The following is a 16760-nucleotide window of genomic DNA, read 5'->3' on the forward strand; positions in this document are numbered from 1 at the left end:
ACTCACACAGCGGCCTATCAATTAGGCAATTAAATTTACTAAAAATGTTACTCTTGTAAAGTTTTTGTAAAATCAACCGTTTCTTAGCTATTTAAGAAACAACATTTTAAATGACCGCCATTTTGTTTTATGAATTTGAAAAATTATCATAATTTTTTTCTAGCTTTGTCTAGTTGTTATAAATGATCGTGCAAAGTTTCAATTTCGTATGTTTTAATCATTATTTAGAAAAAAATAAGTGAAAAAAGCAAAATGGCCGCTGTGTGAGTAACTGAAGACTTCCGGACAATTTAAATATGATATTTAGATATGTTTTTTACCCAGGAACAATGCCATAGACTATTTGGTATAGAGTTCGTAAACATTCTGTTTATAAAACACTACCGACACAGTTGTTAAAGTGAAATAATATTAACTCGAAGTGATAATATCAATAATATTAAAGTAATAGTAATATTAACTCGAAGTGAAATAATATTTAATAGGGTATTTCAGTAAAACAGATGAAGATTTCACCATAGAGAAAAGATAGGATAAAAAGATATCCCATGGTATAGGACTTTTATGTTACAAATATATGTGACGCTGGTAGTCTCTCATACTGTGCCGTTCTTACACTTTCACCAGTAATAATCGACAGTAGTCACAGTAATCGGCTTACTAAAATAGATCGGCTTGAAATTTGGAACATCAACGACCTACGAGATATCTTCGCTATATTTTCTTTATGATTTCACTGAGTGACTAATTCTTTAACGAAATTTATTTTTTCAATTCGTATTATTGAAATTTTATCTTAGGTACTTGAATTTTTGTATAGGTTGTATCAATCTAAATTTTATTTTTTTGTAATAATTCTTAGCATATTTATTTATTAAGATTCTTCTTCTTGTTTAATAGGCATCGTCTCTCAAGTATTTGAATGTGTTAGTATAGTAATGTACTTTCAATCGTGGATATAAAATAAAATCAAATCAATGTATTCTCACAATTTACAAATATTTGTAGCTATATTTGTATTTATAGATACCCTTACGTTGTGAGAGACTCACATGTAGGCTGAAGCCTGTGTTTGTGAGGGCCTGGGCGTAATTCGCTGAATTTAAAATCAATAAAATAAATTATGAAAATTAATATTATATTAAACTAAATTTGAGAAAATACAGATTAAAAATATGATATGAATAAATGTTGATACTATAGAAAGAAAACAAATAATTGGCTGCAGAAACAGTCAGTTATAATTAATGACTAAAAAGTTAGTAAAACTAAAGATAGATAAGATAGATAGCCTACACTATATTGTTAGACCGTTGTTTTGCAGTTGTATATAGAATGTCTTGAAAAAGGTGCCCATACGTCAGGGCGTGATTCCTCTCAACAAAAGAAGAAAAAAAGTTCTAATAACATAGGTCCGAAAATGCTTAGTTACCAAGTTATACAGGGTGGAAGATTTCAGTTCCCCTGCCGAAACGAAGCCCTACGGGTATTTGTTGGCTATTAATTAAGATGTAAAATTTAGCGTACTTTATGTAAAATTAACTGAAAAATTGAATAAAACCGTTTCCAGACCTGTAGCTACAGTAATTTTTAAGATATGTGACGAAATACGTGAAACTTGCTCCCGAAAAACAAGATCCTTCAAGGTTTGAAGTAGATTTACTATGTTAAATGTACAATAAACACAAAATTTCCACAGACTTGTAGAAAATTTAATTTCGAAGAGAAAGATGTAGAATAAGTCTTTAATAGACAAACGCAACCTTAAAATAATAATTCTTAATTACATACAAAACGCATGAAAAATAGACAAAATCTGTTAAGCTCTCTATTTTTCATGCGTTTTGTATGTAATAAAGTATTGTTTTTTCAAGGTTGCGTTTGTCTATTATAGACTTATTCTACATCTTTCTCTTCCAAATTAAATTTTCTACAAGTTCTGTAGAAAAATATTTTGTGTTTATTGTAAATTTAGCATAGTAAATCTGCTTCATACCTTAAACGAACTTGTTTTTCGGGACCAAGTTTCGCGTATTTAGTCACATACCTTGAAAATTACTGTAGCTACAGGTCTGGAGATGGTTTTATTCAATTTTTCAGTTTATTTTACATAACGTACGCTAACTTTTACATCTTAATTAACAGCCAGCAAATCCCCGTAGGGCTTCGTTTCAGCAGCGGCACAGAAAATCAGCGAAATCTTCCACTCTGTATAACTTGGTAACCAAGCATTTTCGAACCTATGTTAATAAGAACTTTTTTCTTCTTTTGATGTGAGGAATCACGCCCTGACTTATCGGCACCTTTTTTCAGAACATTATATATATTTATATAAATATATTTTTTCTCTCCTGTATATTTTTTCTCATTCATTTTTGTATGTAAAGATTAAATTAAATGTTTTTATTGGGTAAATGATTTGAGAAGTATTGATGTTGTTTAGAATGTTTAAATGTTGCCCTAAAGTATAATAATATATTTTTCTTTTCAAACATAGATAGCTATCATTCAGAGCGATTGATCACAAGTAGCGATAAGATGTTGACCGAAATAATTTTGGAATAGATTTGAGAAACCAGTTTATGAAAATATTGCTATGATAAACTACCGACTATCTGTTAATAAAACAGAATATCGGGGAACGAGCTTTGCTCTGGAGTGTAAAAGCATAGAAAATTTGTAAAGATTGAATTTATAGTTTATTCATTTTACAGTTATATGATGAGGCACAACAGGCTTATGCCCAAAACTGTCCCTTTTCAAATTTATACTACAGTTCAAATCAAAATCTAGGTTAAGCTACTATCACTCATCAAAATAACAATTTATTCACACACTAAAAACAAACACATCATCAATTACAAATAGTTATACTATGAATTCGATTTGGAATGATATACTATGTTTGCTACAATATTTGTTAATATATTATGTACTATTCTACACTAACAGCATCTAGTTACCATTTTGGACTTTCTGAAGTAAACATGTTTTCTAAAAAAAAGTGAAATAAACGGAAATAAGTTTTTCTTGCTGAATTTTTCATCTCGTGAGATCAGCTGAATGATCCCACACATGCACTCGTTCACTGACTTTCATTACGGTATCAACAGATGACAAAATTTCCAGCTGTTTTTCCAAGGACGTATTTATCCTTTTAATGTCCTTCAGTGAGTTATCCCAAGGTTGAAACCTAGTGCAATCAAATTTTCTTATCATAAACCTACTTTTTTCCAAATTTCGTGAGAATCGTTAGAGCCGTTTTCGAGATCCGGTCACATACAGATATATTTATAAACATAGAAACATCTAAACAGAAATTGCTCGTTTAATACTTACTTTTACTTTCATTGGCGTTACAGTCCGATGTGGAGCTTGGCCTCCTGCACAATTCGCCTCCAATCGTCTCTCCTCTCCGCCACATTATCCCATCCTCTGATGCCCAAAACACGCAAATCGGCACTCACATCCTCCAGTCATCTCCTCCTGGGCCTTCCTCTTCTACGCGTACCAATCATTTTACTTTTTAACAACTTATGCGGTAGTCTGCAGTGCTCCATTCTCTGGACATGCCCCAACCATCTCAACCGTTGCGCCTTTATAACTCGTACAATATCTTCTGGTCCCATGAAATTGGCAATCTCTTCATTATTTCTGATATGCCACCCATATTCTGTCCTGACTGGTCCCATGATACGCCTTACAATTTTTCTCTCAAAAACACGCAATGCTTGCTCTTCTCTACTAGTCAGCGTCCACGTCTCAGCACCATAGGTGGCCACTGGTCTGATCAGTGTTTTGTAGAGCCCGCAGCTTAGACATGCGTGATAAGAGCTTTGACTTCATTAGTTTCATGTGGACAAAGTACGCCTTGTTTGCAGCTAAAATCATGCTTTCCACGTCCGCTCGTACCTTGTTCTCACTATTGAGAAGCGAACCCAAGTACTTGAACTGCCTCACATTTTGAAGCCAAACTCCTCCCCCACATTCCAGATCACCAACATGTCTTCTTCTCTCGTTTGCTGACATCATAAGATATTTAGATTTTTCTATATTAATCTCAAGACCCAACTTCTTACCTTCATTTTTTAGAGTTTGGAGCATGTCAACCACACCAGCTTTGCTTCTTGATATAAGCACCACATCATCTGCGTACGCATATGCTTGCTTGGACTTAGTTACAATACTGCCGCTTGTCTGCAATGCTTTAAGAATAACATCAAGTGCCAGGTTAAAGATAACTGCCGAGAGTGCATCACCCTGCCTTACGCCTCTATTCACTCTAAATTCTTTACTTAACTTGTTAAAGTAAAAGCTCGTTTAATAGTATAGGATAAACTACCAACTCTGGCTGACGGCATGATCCATGCCAATTGAATTTTTATTATGCTTTGGAATATTGTAACTGTTTTTTTTTTTTTTTTTTTTTTTTTTTTGTATGAAGATCAATAAATTGGTTATCTATCTATAGGTTACAGCAGTCGTCGTCATTTTAGAGAGAATGAGGTGATTCGAAAACGTGTATCCGAAGAGGAGAGAATTAAGAAGTGGTCGGATGTTAAAGATTATTACAAAACATGTGACCATTCTAGCAGCAAGTTGACCCACTGGGCTTCATCGCAAAACTCCAGCAGCAGGTAGGCCTACTCTAACCCTTTCCCGATTATTCGATTCAGAAAGTTATTCATTCATAATAATTATCATTATACTAATTATCATTTAATTTGGATTTTTGTTTAATGATAATTACTATTAATTCATTAGCATTTGAATAATTGCAATATCTCAGTAATTTACATCTGTAGTTATTTATTCCTTTTAAAACTAAACAAAAATAATTGACAATTCCAACAGTTCAACAAAAATTCTTGAAAAATAGTATAAAGCAAACATAAGAAAATAGCAGATTGAAGTTTAAGATTATTGTTCTCGTACAATAATACAAAACAAACATAAGAAAATAGCAGAGGTTAAATAGTGAGAAGGCTTTTCAGTTTGTATTAAAATTTTTTAAATAAGTGCAATATTTCTAAAGTTTTTAATTTATTGTGATACATTCTGTGATTCATTTAGAGTATAAAATCAACCTTCAAAATTCAAAATTTTAAATCATCATTCCTGGACCGAAAATCAAGTGACGAAGCAGTGTGTGATTACATAGCCTTATCTTTTGGACAACATTAACATTTTATCAAAATTTTTGGAGAGAAATAGTACAGGCTCAGCCTAGTTTTTCCTCCAATGTCATAATTGTATTATGATTATAGTATTTTATACAATAAATGAATGAATAAATTAGGCTTTAAACTGTGAGAAGAAATAAAAATCCTAGTTTTTCCTCCAATGTCATAATTGTATTATGATTATAGTATTTTATACAATAAATGAATGAATAAATTAGGCTTTAAACTGTGAGAAGAAATAAAAATCTTCGAATAATAGCTCTAATAATAATTGTTTCTTTAACTCATCAGAATGATTAGAGAATTGAATCAACAGTTCTATTTTGGAATAATATTCACATGGACCTATTAATATTAGTTAATTCACTTTTTGTGTAGTTGAGAAGTTGATATTGTGGTAATTATTCATATTAAATAAAAATACTAAGAAATTGTCAAAAACCACAGATTTATTGATACTTAGAAACTAACTAACATAGTATCAATAAATCTGTGGTTTTTGACAATTTCTTAGTCTTTTTATTTAATATGAATAATTACCACAATATAAACTAATTTATTTAACTTTATTTAATTAATCTACTCATTCTAGTAATTATATACTCAATCAATCAATCTCTTTATTCAAAACATACATCAAAATGTACATGAATACGTCTCACTCATTTGATTTCATCGATTTCAATTGATATAAATTCAAAATTATTCTTATGTTTATATGTGTTTACATTTAAAACTGGACAAGTGAATGAAACATAGCCTAACCTACTTTTTGAACTGTGTCATCATTTGAATTTGGAAGGAAAAATAGCTCAAGGATTGCCTTAGTATTTCATCAACCAAATTTTTCATAGCAGTGTCGTTTGTAACATGAATAGAACAGAAAAATCAGGTTGTCAAGTTTTGGTTTGTAACGTTATTTATCAAGCTTTGCCGTTGTTATCGCGTTAGTATAGTTGATTAGATATTACAATTTTGGTAGGAGGTAGTTGATTCAATCAACAGCTCTCCTTAGCATTATTACAATTATTAATTTTCTTAATTGATTATAAACAATGAATTTTATTGTTTTAATCATCACTAGCAGGTAACCCGTGCTCCGCAAGAGTCTATTTTAAAACTTGACAAACTGAAAACTTGACCGAGTGGAATTTTGAAGAGCTCAAAGTAGGCCTAGACCCTCGAACCATCCTTGGTTAATTAAGGATCCATATGCAAAATTTCCAGTTGATTTCAGTCCAGTAGTTTAGACGTGATGATGCCTCAAACATAATTTTCCTATCCCGTACGTGTATGAGTCAGTTCTTTCTTTTATTATAGAACCTTCTATATTATCTATTGAACCTTCCTCAACTTAATGCCAACCTGACAAAATTGGACTAGTTATCAATTTTAGTTATATTATATAATATACAGGATTTAATATTATATTAAATACAGAATTTAGTTATCAATTTTAACCATCTGTTTCGAAGAGGTAGTCTCTCTAGATTATAGTTCTATATTAACATATGGTATGTATTCATGTCCCATGAATGAATTTTGAACATTAATTCTGAAAAATGTAGAAGGAAAATTGAAATTTGGGTTTCGAGGTGCACGAGATTGATATTTTTAGAATTTATGTGCGAAATTTGGAGATCTAAATCATTTCCGTTTTTCCGGTATGCAATCCACAAGTTGACACGTTTTGATGCGAACAAACGAACAAACACAACCCTACTCTCTCTTATTATTATTAGATATTTAGACAATATTATCTTTTTTATCTATAGTTGTTATTACAAATTGCTTTTTTTCATATCATATACAGCTCAATAATTATTTTCTTAATTCATATTTTGTAAATTCATCTATAATTTTGCTGTTTTGTAAGCTATTGTATATAAGTGTATAAGCCAGTATATATTGTAATCTACATAAATGAAGTACTCAATCAATCAAATCAGATTGTCGCACAAAACATATCATTGATGCCTCCACCAGACTTAGAGCTCCTGGCTTAACTCAATATCTGTCAATCAATTATTTAGATTAACCAAGTTAGAAACGAGGCTAATAAATAAGGATTGAACATTATCAACATTTGCATCATCCGACTACAGATAAAATATCCAAGCTCATTCGGACACTATTAACAAAATGAATTTTATTTAACAAAACAAATTTTAAATACAGTACTTCTTTTCTAATAAGAAACGAATTGAAAGAATAAACAGTACATAAATAAATTGTCGTCTGACGCCAAGCCTGATGAACTGTTTATTCTTTCATTTTGATTCTTATATTAGATTAAGAAGTATTTAATATTTGTTTTCTTAGATAAAGTTCATTTTGTTGTATTCATTCAAGTATTATTTTTATTTTTGTTGAGTAAACAGAGTGATGAACTTATGTACAATCATTTGTTTGCCAACAATGATTTTTAACGAATCATATATATTATAATAGTCTACGTTTCAATATAAATTCAATTTTCTTTTGAATATAATGAAAGGCTATCAATCCCCAGTTAAATCATGAATTCTTTTTTGTATAAACATGTTCATGCTCTGGTAGAGTTGACTAACAATTCAATTATTTTGGAATTATTGACTCGAGGTTGAGAATAACTATAATTGCAATTTGGTGTTTCCAATGCAGGTCAGTCACTCCAGAAATGTCAGAAATCGAGGAGAAAAAGAAAAATTTGGATGTGCGAAGACAACAGTTGAAGAACCTATTGGATAGTGAAATGGAAATATTCCAAAAAGAACAGAAGGTAACTTCCAAGTTCTATTGTAGTACGCCATTTTATTGTCTTTTTTCTTTAGGGCTACTTTTAATATAAATAAAAATATAAATCTCAAACAAAAAAAAATAAATCTCAGTACCCTTTTAAATTATTTTGTCACAGCATGTTTCGGACATTAATTCCATTTTCAAGACTTGAAACAAGTCCGGAACATGTTGACAAAATAATTTAAAAGGGTACTGAGATTTATATTTTTATTTTATATATTGTAGTAGTAGTATGTAACTTCTATTTGGAACTCATAATTCTAAATAGTTTTGCTCAATAATTTCTCTGAGTTTTGCTCCCCATGTCCATTCTTTGGTTGGTAGGGCTAATAGGATGCTGGGTTTCATCATGAGATCTACGGCTGGGTTTAGAGATGTTGAAGGCTTGATGGCTCTCTTTCCTAGCCTTGTTCGGAGCTTGCTTGAATATTGCGCGGTGGTTTGTGATCCCCATCAGGTGGGTCTGATACATGAGATTGAAATTGTTCAGAATAAATTTTTGAGATTGTTATTTTGTAGAAAACAGAATCGTCCTTGTCCTTTGGGGTTTCCAACTGGTGTGTTGCGCAGCATGTTCGGCTTTGAGACTTTGGCATCCAGACGGAAGGTACTTTCTTGTTTATTCCTCTATGGTCTTGTGAACGGTTCCGTGAGCAGTCCTAATCTGTTGGCAAGGCTGAATTTTAAGGTTCCTGTCTTCAATAATCGTAATCGGCAAGAGTTTTCAATCTGTAGATGTAACACGGTTGGTCATTATTACTCACCAATGAATCGTATTCCTCGTATATTCCTCTGCTGTGATGGTCAGGTGGATCTCTTCTCCTTGTCTAAATGGAGCTTCAAGAGAAAAATGTCTCCATTCTTCAATTGAAGAGTAATATAGACCTGTTGTTCTTAATTTACTCTGGTTCACAATGGCCTTTTCTTTGTTCTCTCCATGGTCACCCTTTTTCCACTAACTAACTTTTAATATTTTTTCCACTTCCCTTTTGATCCCTTTTTCTCTAGTTCTTTTATCACTTCTCTTAGAACCATATGTAATACGTAGGTTATATGTTGTTATTTCATGTGGTTATGATTGATCTTATTGAATAATCAAAATTCAAATTTTATCATTTACCTTTTAACATTGTTCTTTTCTTTCTCAGAGTAGCTATTATACTATTTTCCTTTTCTGTTTTTCACATGTACCATTTTAAACATTCTCTTTTATTACTTTTCTAGTATTTATATATATCTATTTTTTTGTAATAATTTTTAATAATGTATTCCTGTATTCATGAGTGCGTTTGGGCTGTTATGCCTGTTGCACTCCTAGATTTTTGTAAGAATAAATAGATAAATAGTTTCGAATGTTCTGATGAAATTGCTTTAGGTTAGCCTAGTTTATTGAAAATGAACTTTATTCTGCCTTTGAATAATACAACAGTTGAATACAATCATGATTTGTTTGCTTTTGTAATTGAATTTTGTAAATAATGCCAACCTGCTATAGGATAATTTCCTAAAAAGCAACTGTATTAAATAAAATTAAATAAATAAATACAATCATGGTTTCAGAATTATATTAGCAGCAAGTTTACAACTGCCAGTTTACATTTATTCTATATATACATTTTATAATACAGAGGTAAGAGTTGCTCAATAAAATAAGTTAAAATTATTATGTGCGGCCATTGCGATACAATGATAAGAAATTTATAGGAAAATACTACTGTTTTTACAGAGAACGAAACTTGGAGTAAAAATTAAAGTTAATCTATCAGAAAATTGAACGTCGAATAAAACAAAACAACAATAAATTCAGAAGCATAAAATAGTTCAAAATACAATTCAGAAGCCTTATTTTTTTTTTTAGCACTACAGCCCAATATGAGCTTTGGCCGCCTCCACTACAGCTCTCCACGCTTCTCGGTCCTCTGTTAATTGTCTCCATCCTCTATATCCCATTTTTTGGAGATCGTCTCTCACTTCATCTTCCCATCTTATTCTCGGCCTTCCCTATCTTTCTTCTTGAATGTAGCCTCTCCTTGAATATTATTTTAGGCATTCTGTTTTCGTTCATTCTACAGATATGTCCAAACCATCTAAGCCGCTGTGCCTTAATAAATTTTACAATATTTCGGCCTTTTATCAATGCCTCGAGCTCTGAATTAGTTCTTCTCCTCCACTCCTCTCCTTCTTTAACTGGACCATAAATCTTTCTTATGATTTTCCTTTCAAAAACGCCTAAATGGTTTTTGTCTTCTTTTGTTAACGTCCAAGATTCACAGCCGTACGTTACAACAGGTCGAATTAGGCTCTCATATATTTTAAGTTTCGTGTTTCTACTTATGAGACTGTTCTTCAAAAGTTTCATGTTACTGAAGTATGCTCTATTTCCAGCCAATACTCTTTGCTTTATGCTGTAATCGTTCTCGTTATTTAGTTCAGAAGCCTTATAATGCACTAATATATTCATGGAGAGATTACAATGAGCTTAAATCTACAATCTGACATGTTAAGATAACACCTGAAGTAAACTGTCTAAATCTTGTTCTTGAAACAACCAAGGTTTTAAAATTGTGAAATTTATATTGTTGGCTAAAGAAGACTGTATTAAACCACAGTACATTATATGTTAAAATAGACATGTCCAAGCGTGTTTTCTTCCATCTAGTGAAGTGATTGAAAAATTCAATATTTATATTCTAGAAGTGTTCCATAAAGAAATAAAAACACAGATTTATCCAAAATTCACTTCTATTTTTTGGTTCAGGTCTGACTAAACTGGCGACCTGGAGAGAGAAATTTTCACTCTGAAATTTGATAAAATGGAATGAAATTTGACAAAATTTGTGTGTTGTATTTTTTAAATTATTGAAAATCAACTCAATAAAATATTGTACAAAGATTGTAAACTGCACGTGTCTTTATTTTAGTTTCTGCTAATACACAAGCAAATAAAATTAAAAACAATGGGTATCCTATTATTAAAAATCAATTTAATTGTTGAGAATAAAAGAACTTAATTAAATTAAATCCATAAAAAAATAAAATTAAATATAATTTATTGGAACTGAAACAGTTACAAATTGAGTTTTGTTATTTAATTTTTTTTTCAAAACATATGTTTTAGTCAACATATGACTAACTTCTATTAATCAGTATTTATTTGATTACGAAGTGATTTAGTTTACTACAAGACTTTGGCTCAGTTGCACAACAGCCGGTTAAATTAAAACCGTTATTAATTTCACGAGAACCAATCAGAGAAGGCCTTTTTGAAAAGACGGCTTCTATGATTGGTTCTCCTGGAATTAATCACGGTTGAAATTTTACCGGCTGTTGTGCAACCGGCAATCAGTAGAAAAACAATACTTTTGATGTATTAGACTCATATTTTTTAAAATGCATGAATTCAGGGCTAATTTCTTGTATTTATAGAATAGAATTATAGTACCCTTCAAAATTAATAAAACAAGAATACAAATTGTAAACTATTAGTAAACATTTATTGGAAATTTATTTTTATAACCTGACGATGGTGTGATCACCGAAACTAGTAGTTTTAATTTGTATTCTTGTTTTATTATTTTATAAATTTTAAAGGGTACTATAATTCTATTTTATAAATAGACTCTTATTATTTGTTATATATGGATTATATTGATTTTGATGGCCAAATTATCTCTGTTAGTTTGTTATTACAAAGATGTTTACTGTTCGCTATGTTAACTGTTAGATTATTATTATGATAATGAGTGGCTTATTTATATAGGTTGATTGATATTTATTTATTTTTGTTTCAACAGGAATACTCCATCGTCGATTTAAAACCAACTGTGAACATAGAGATGAAAAGGAAAGAAGAGGAACCTGCTGTGAGAGAAGCCGAACTCATGCTTTACCACTCCAACTCTTTCATGACGCCAAATGTAATACAATTTCAAATTTTAAACTAATACATATTTCTAAATAGGCCTATTGTTGATATTTCATGAAAATGCTTCTCAGACGAACATTCACAAATATTTTTCCCTTCAAGGTTCAGTTACAGCATTGAAGTCCCATTTTCAAGAGTAGTAATATAGCTTAGTAGTAATTTATACATTGAGCTTTTCTCATAAAAACTAAATTGTTCATTTATTTCATTAACGATGTTGCTTATGGAATTAATCACATGATTACTTTCATACTTTACTTTACTTTACATTACTTTTCAACAAATCAGAAGTTATAATCATTATAAAATGTATTTTGTCTGGAATCGCAGTAGGATGTGTCCTCAACTGTCGCCTGCTGCAAGCGAGTCTCTAATTTTTGTACAGGCCCGACAGTCGAGACCAGCGACGGCAGAGGACTCCTGAAAAAGAGGCCTCAAATGTCGCCTGCGTTAGGCGACAGTTGAGGCCTCTCTAATTTCTGTACACTCCCGACAGTCGAGAACTGCGACCGTAGAGGACTCCTGAAAAAGAGGCCTCAACTGTCGCCTGCGCTAGGCTCTCCAGAATGGTAGACAGCACCAAAATAATATTATCATTTAATTTGTATGGATTTACCAGCAATTGAATAATATCCCATTATTCCTTCTATATTATGAATAAGTATTGCAACTTTACAACTGTAAATAAACCTTAGTTGCTTCATCATAAAAAACGAAATTTTCAAACTCGTAAATACCTTTTTGATACTTTGATGTCAAATTCTCAGTTCATGATAGATGTAGGATATTATTCTACAAATCAATAACTTTTATCAATTCCACACATTCACATTTTACATTTTCTTGATCTATATTATAGCTGTTTACATCAAATTATTAGCATTGTCGATACAACAACCCAAACAGCCATTAGTCGTTTATACACCGATATCTTGCCGACACGACAGGACAGGACAGAAATTACTCTGTTGGACAGTATTATAGGATACTGTGGTTTATAACTGCGCGAGGTCTACTGTTCACAGAACTACTAGTATATTGTAGATTAATGAATAAATGAGTAATGGTCATAAATGTACTGTCATTCTGTCATGCTGACTCAATGTAACAAAATAAAGCTGAATTACCTACCACAAACTGGTGACAAGTGTTCAGCTCAGTGGAAATATAATTTCCATGTGTTCTAATTGGACTGTTCCCACTAAGCACGACCAACCAAGTGAGTATGAATAGTCCCATATGAACTTATGGGAATGATATTTTCACTGCACCGAACACTTTACTGACGCTGATGTGTGAAAACCCAGCAAATGGAAAAATATATTATATATTGAATGTCCACAGATGGAAATTACTGAGATATTGCTATCCTTGTCTATCATTCGACAAAGCAGATTGCGCTATCCTTTTCTACCTCGGCACAACGATATCTCAGACCGTTTCAAAGTTATACACGTTTGAAAATACTAGTAAATCATGCACAAATTAAATAAATTACAGATGGAAATTACTGAGATATTTCAATTATTCAAATTCTAATGAATTAATAATTATTACTAAACGAAAATCCAAATTAAATGCTGTAATTTACCTCGAAGACTTCTGCTACTACAAATATACTCACCGAATTTCCATCTATAGCTGTTTACCCTGTTGACAATATTTAGCAGAAGTCTTCGGGGTGAATTACAGCATTTAATTTGGATTTTTTTTTAAAATAATTACATTTTGGATGAAAAAGACTAGATATTGTTAATTAGCTATCAATATTTATCAGCTATTAATAAAGGTGTAACAACTGAAACTTTAATAGATTTGTGTTTGGACAATACCTAGTTTTTTCATGCAGTATGGATAGGCTAACTATCACAATATTTTTTAATGGCAACCACTCTCAATCTTTATTTGTATTACAAAAAGAGCTATTAGAACAATTTTTAATGTACCTACCTCCTTTAACTCACTGTAAACAGTTGTTCAATTAGATAGGGAGTCATGAGCTTACCTTGTATTTTTATGTTTAATTGACTGATTTTTGTAAAGTCAAATCTACATTTATTCTCAACTCATGACAACATTCATTCTTATAACACAAGGAATAAATCGAATCTGAGGAATGAGTACTGCTCTTACAAATCCAGCCATACGAGTTTTAAGGCCTTTTCAATAAAGTTTTATAACCATTTACCACCAAATGTTCCAGGTTTGACGCTCAGGGAATATAAACTAAGAATTGAGATTTTTTTATAAAAAATTGTTTTTAAGTGTAGATGAATATTTCAATGTTAAAATGGAGTCTATCTAGATTTTTAGGTAATTAATATTGTTGGATGATCTCTAATATAGTTTGTAATATTGACGTGGCCGATACAAATTGTAAAGTGTTTATCTGTGGCAATAGAATTATTTGATTTGATTTGAATATCACCTTCACTACTCAGAAAGGAAAAGTATATATTTCTCTTCGAGAGAAATTTCATTTCTATATTAATATTTCAAAAATATTCTATATCTTTCTATTCTAGTTCTATTTCTATTTTATTAAACAGTTTTTTCCAATGCTATTACTTTCACTTTTTCAGCAATACAATCGGCAATACCGCCATCTTTCAAGGAAGGCTGCCAAAGATGATTTAAAATTATTGGAAGATACCAGTGACTCCAAAGCCCAGCCTTCTTCAGGCTTTCCTGATTCTGAAAATCAGTTGAAAGTGAGACTTCTTGAGGCACAAATAGCAGATATCGATTCAAAAATTGATAAATTATTTGAATTAATCAGGTAAACATTTTTAATATTTTAGAAATCAGGTAAACAATGGTGTCCAAGACGGTTAGAGCGTAGTTTGATACACTGTGGGACACAGGTTCAAACCTTGTTCCGACCAGATTTTTTTTGCAGACGATACTAATTGTTTTATCTTATTCTAATAATATATCATTATAAAATTATTATTAAATTGATTTATCAAATTAATTGGATAAATCTTTTTAAAAAATCTTTAATATCAATACATAAATAACTATTATTATCTATGTTACAGTTAACTCAACTATTTTAGTTGTAATATATGTTTATTTTGTAAATATGGAGACGATATAAAGGTACCTCCTTGATAAGTCCGGTGTCCCTGCAAACAGTGTCTCTAGCACTTTCAATGGAGAAAATAATAGATGAAAATCATGGTTAAATCTTCACAATATACTGTACTTACTGGCCCTTCTCATTAGATTGAAAGTTGTATTCATGAGCGAGGTCAACTGTTCGCAGAACTACTAGTTATTATCATTCATGACGTCAAGTATTGTTTACTTAACAAAACAATTTGAAAATTTGACACTTTTATTCTTACATGTGTTGCAATTTGATAATTGACAGTTTCAATGTTTGTGGTGAAAAATGTTGTTGTGACGGGAGAACATATAGTAAAAGACAACTTGATAATTATATGATTAATTTATTGAAACTCATTTATGACACACTTGCCAAGTACTGACTGACACACATTACTTCGACTGCGTCGATCATTGATGACTATCAATACTAGACATTGACCTATCGATATGATGATATCGACTATCAATCATTACAAATGTACATATTATTTATTTGCTACTATTGGTTTATTTATTGGGGTCGATGTCAAACGAGGCAAACGACAGAAGAGACCAGCGACAGTCGAGACCAGCGACGGTAGACACCGGCGACATTCGAGACCTGCGACGGCAGAGGACTCCTGAAAAAGAGGCCTCAAATGTCGCCTGCGTTAGGCGACAGTTGAGGCCTCTCTAATTTCTGTACACTCCCGACAGTCGAGACCTGCGACCGTAGAGGACTCCTGAAAAAGAGGCCTCAACTGTCGCCTGCGCTAGGCTCTCCAGAATGGTAGACAGCACCAAAAGAATATTATCATTTAACTTGTATTGATTTACCAGCAATTGAATAATATCCCATTATTCCTTCCATATTATGAATAAGTATTGCAACTTTACAACTGTAAATAAACCTTAGTTGCTCCATCATAAAAAACGAAATTTTCAAACTCGTAAATACCTCTTTGATGCCAAATTCTCAGTTCATGATAGATGTAGGATATTATTCTACGAATCAATATCCTGTTACAAATCAATAACTTTTATCAATTTCACACATCCACATTTTACATTTTCTTGATCTATATATACATTGAGCTTTTCTCATAAAAACTAAATTGTTCATTTATTTCATTAACGATGTTGCTTATGGAATTAATCACATGATTGCTTTCATATGATGATAACATCATATGTATAAGTTATAATATAAGTTATAATCATTAAAAAATGTATTTTGTCTGGAATCGCAGTAGGATGTGTCCTCAACTGTCGCCTGCTGCAAGCGAGTCTTTAATTTTTGTACAGGCCCGACAGTCGAGACCAGCGACATTCAAGGCCAGCGACGGTAGAGGACTCCTGAAAAAGAGGCCTCAAATGTCGCCTGCGTTAGGCGACAGTTGAGGCCACTCTAATTTTCGTACACTCCCGACAGTCGAGGCCTACGACCGTAGAGGACTGTAAAACAGTCCTCTACGGTCGTAGGCTTCGAATGTCGTCGGTCTCGACTGTCGCGCCCCCATTTATTGTAGTGAAATACCGGGTGTGTATAGATTATTGAATAATTAATGGGGAAAATAGAAAGTACCAATTCGAATTATCGCGCCTATTTTCTGCGTTGAACATTAGTTTATGTGCTAGAATCTTCAAAGCCAATGATGGCCAAAATTGGTTAGATTTTGGACTCCCTCATTCACAGTCTTAAGCCGGGTCCAGACGCTCACGTTTACCACCATCAGTCTTTTGCTCAAGCAAAAGACGGATCGTTTGGTTCAAGCAAA

General features: G+C 31.9%; 1 protein-coding gene across 1 annotated transcript in view; it reads left to right on the top strand.

Moving 5' to 3' along the window:
* Positions 1-16760, top strand: part of LOC111049572 (interaptin) — a 51386-nt gene that overhangs the window by 4637 nt on the left and 29989 nt on the right. The window contains exons 2-5 of the mRNA XM_039442906.1: positions 4472-4637; positions 7827-7944; positions 11759-11881; positions 14472-14668. Coding sequence (XP_039298840.1) covers positions 4472-4637; positions 7827-7944; positions 11759-11881; positions 14472-14668 — 604 coding nt within the window. The remainder of the gene's footprint in view (positions 1-4471; positions 4638-7826; positions 7945-11758; positions 11882-14471; positions 14669-16760) is intronic.

Source organism: Nilaparvata lugens, chromosome X (assembly GCF_014356525.2).
Source record: "Nilaparvata lugens isolate BPH chromosome X, ASM1435652v1, whole genome shotgun sequence".
Classification (NCBI taxonomy): Eukaryota; Metazoa; Arthropoda; class Insecta; order Hemiptera; family Delphacidae; genus Nilaparvata; species Nilaparvata lugens.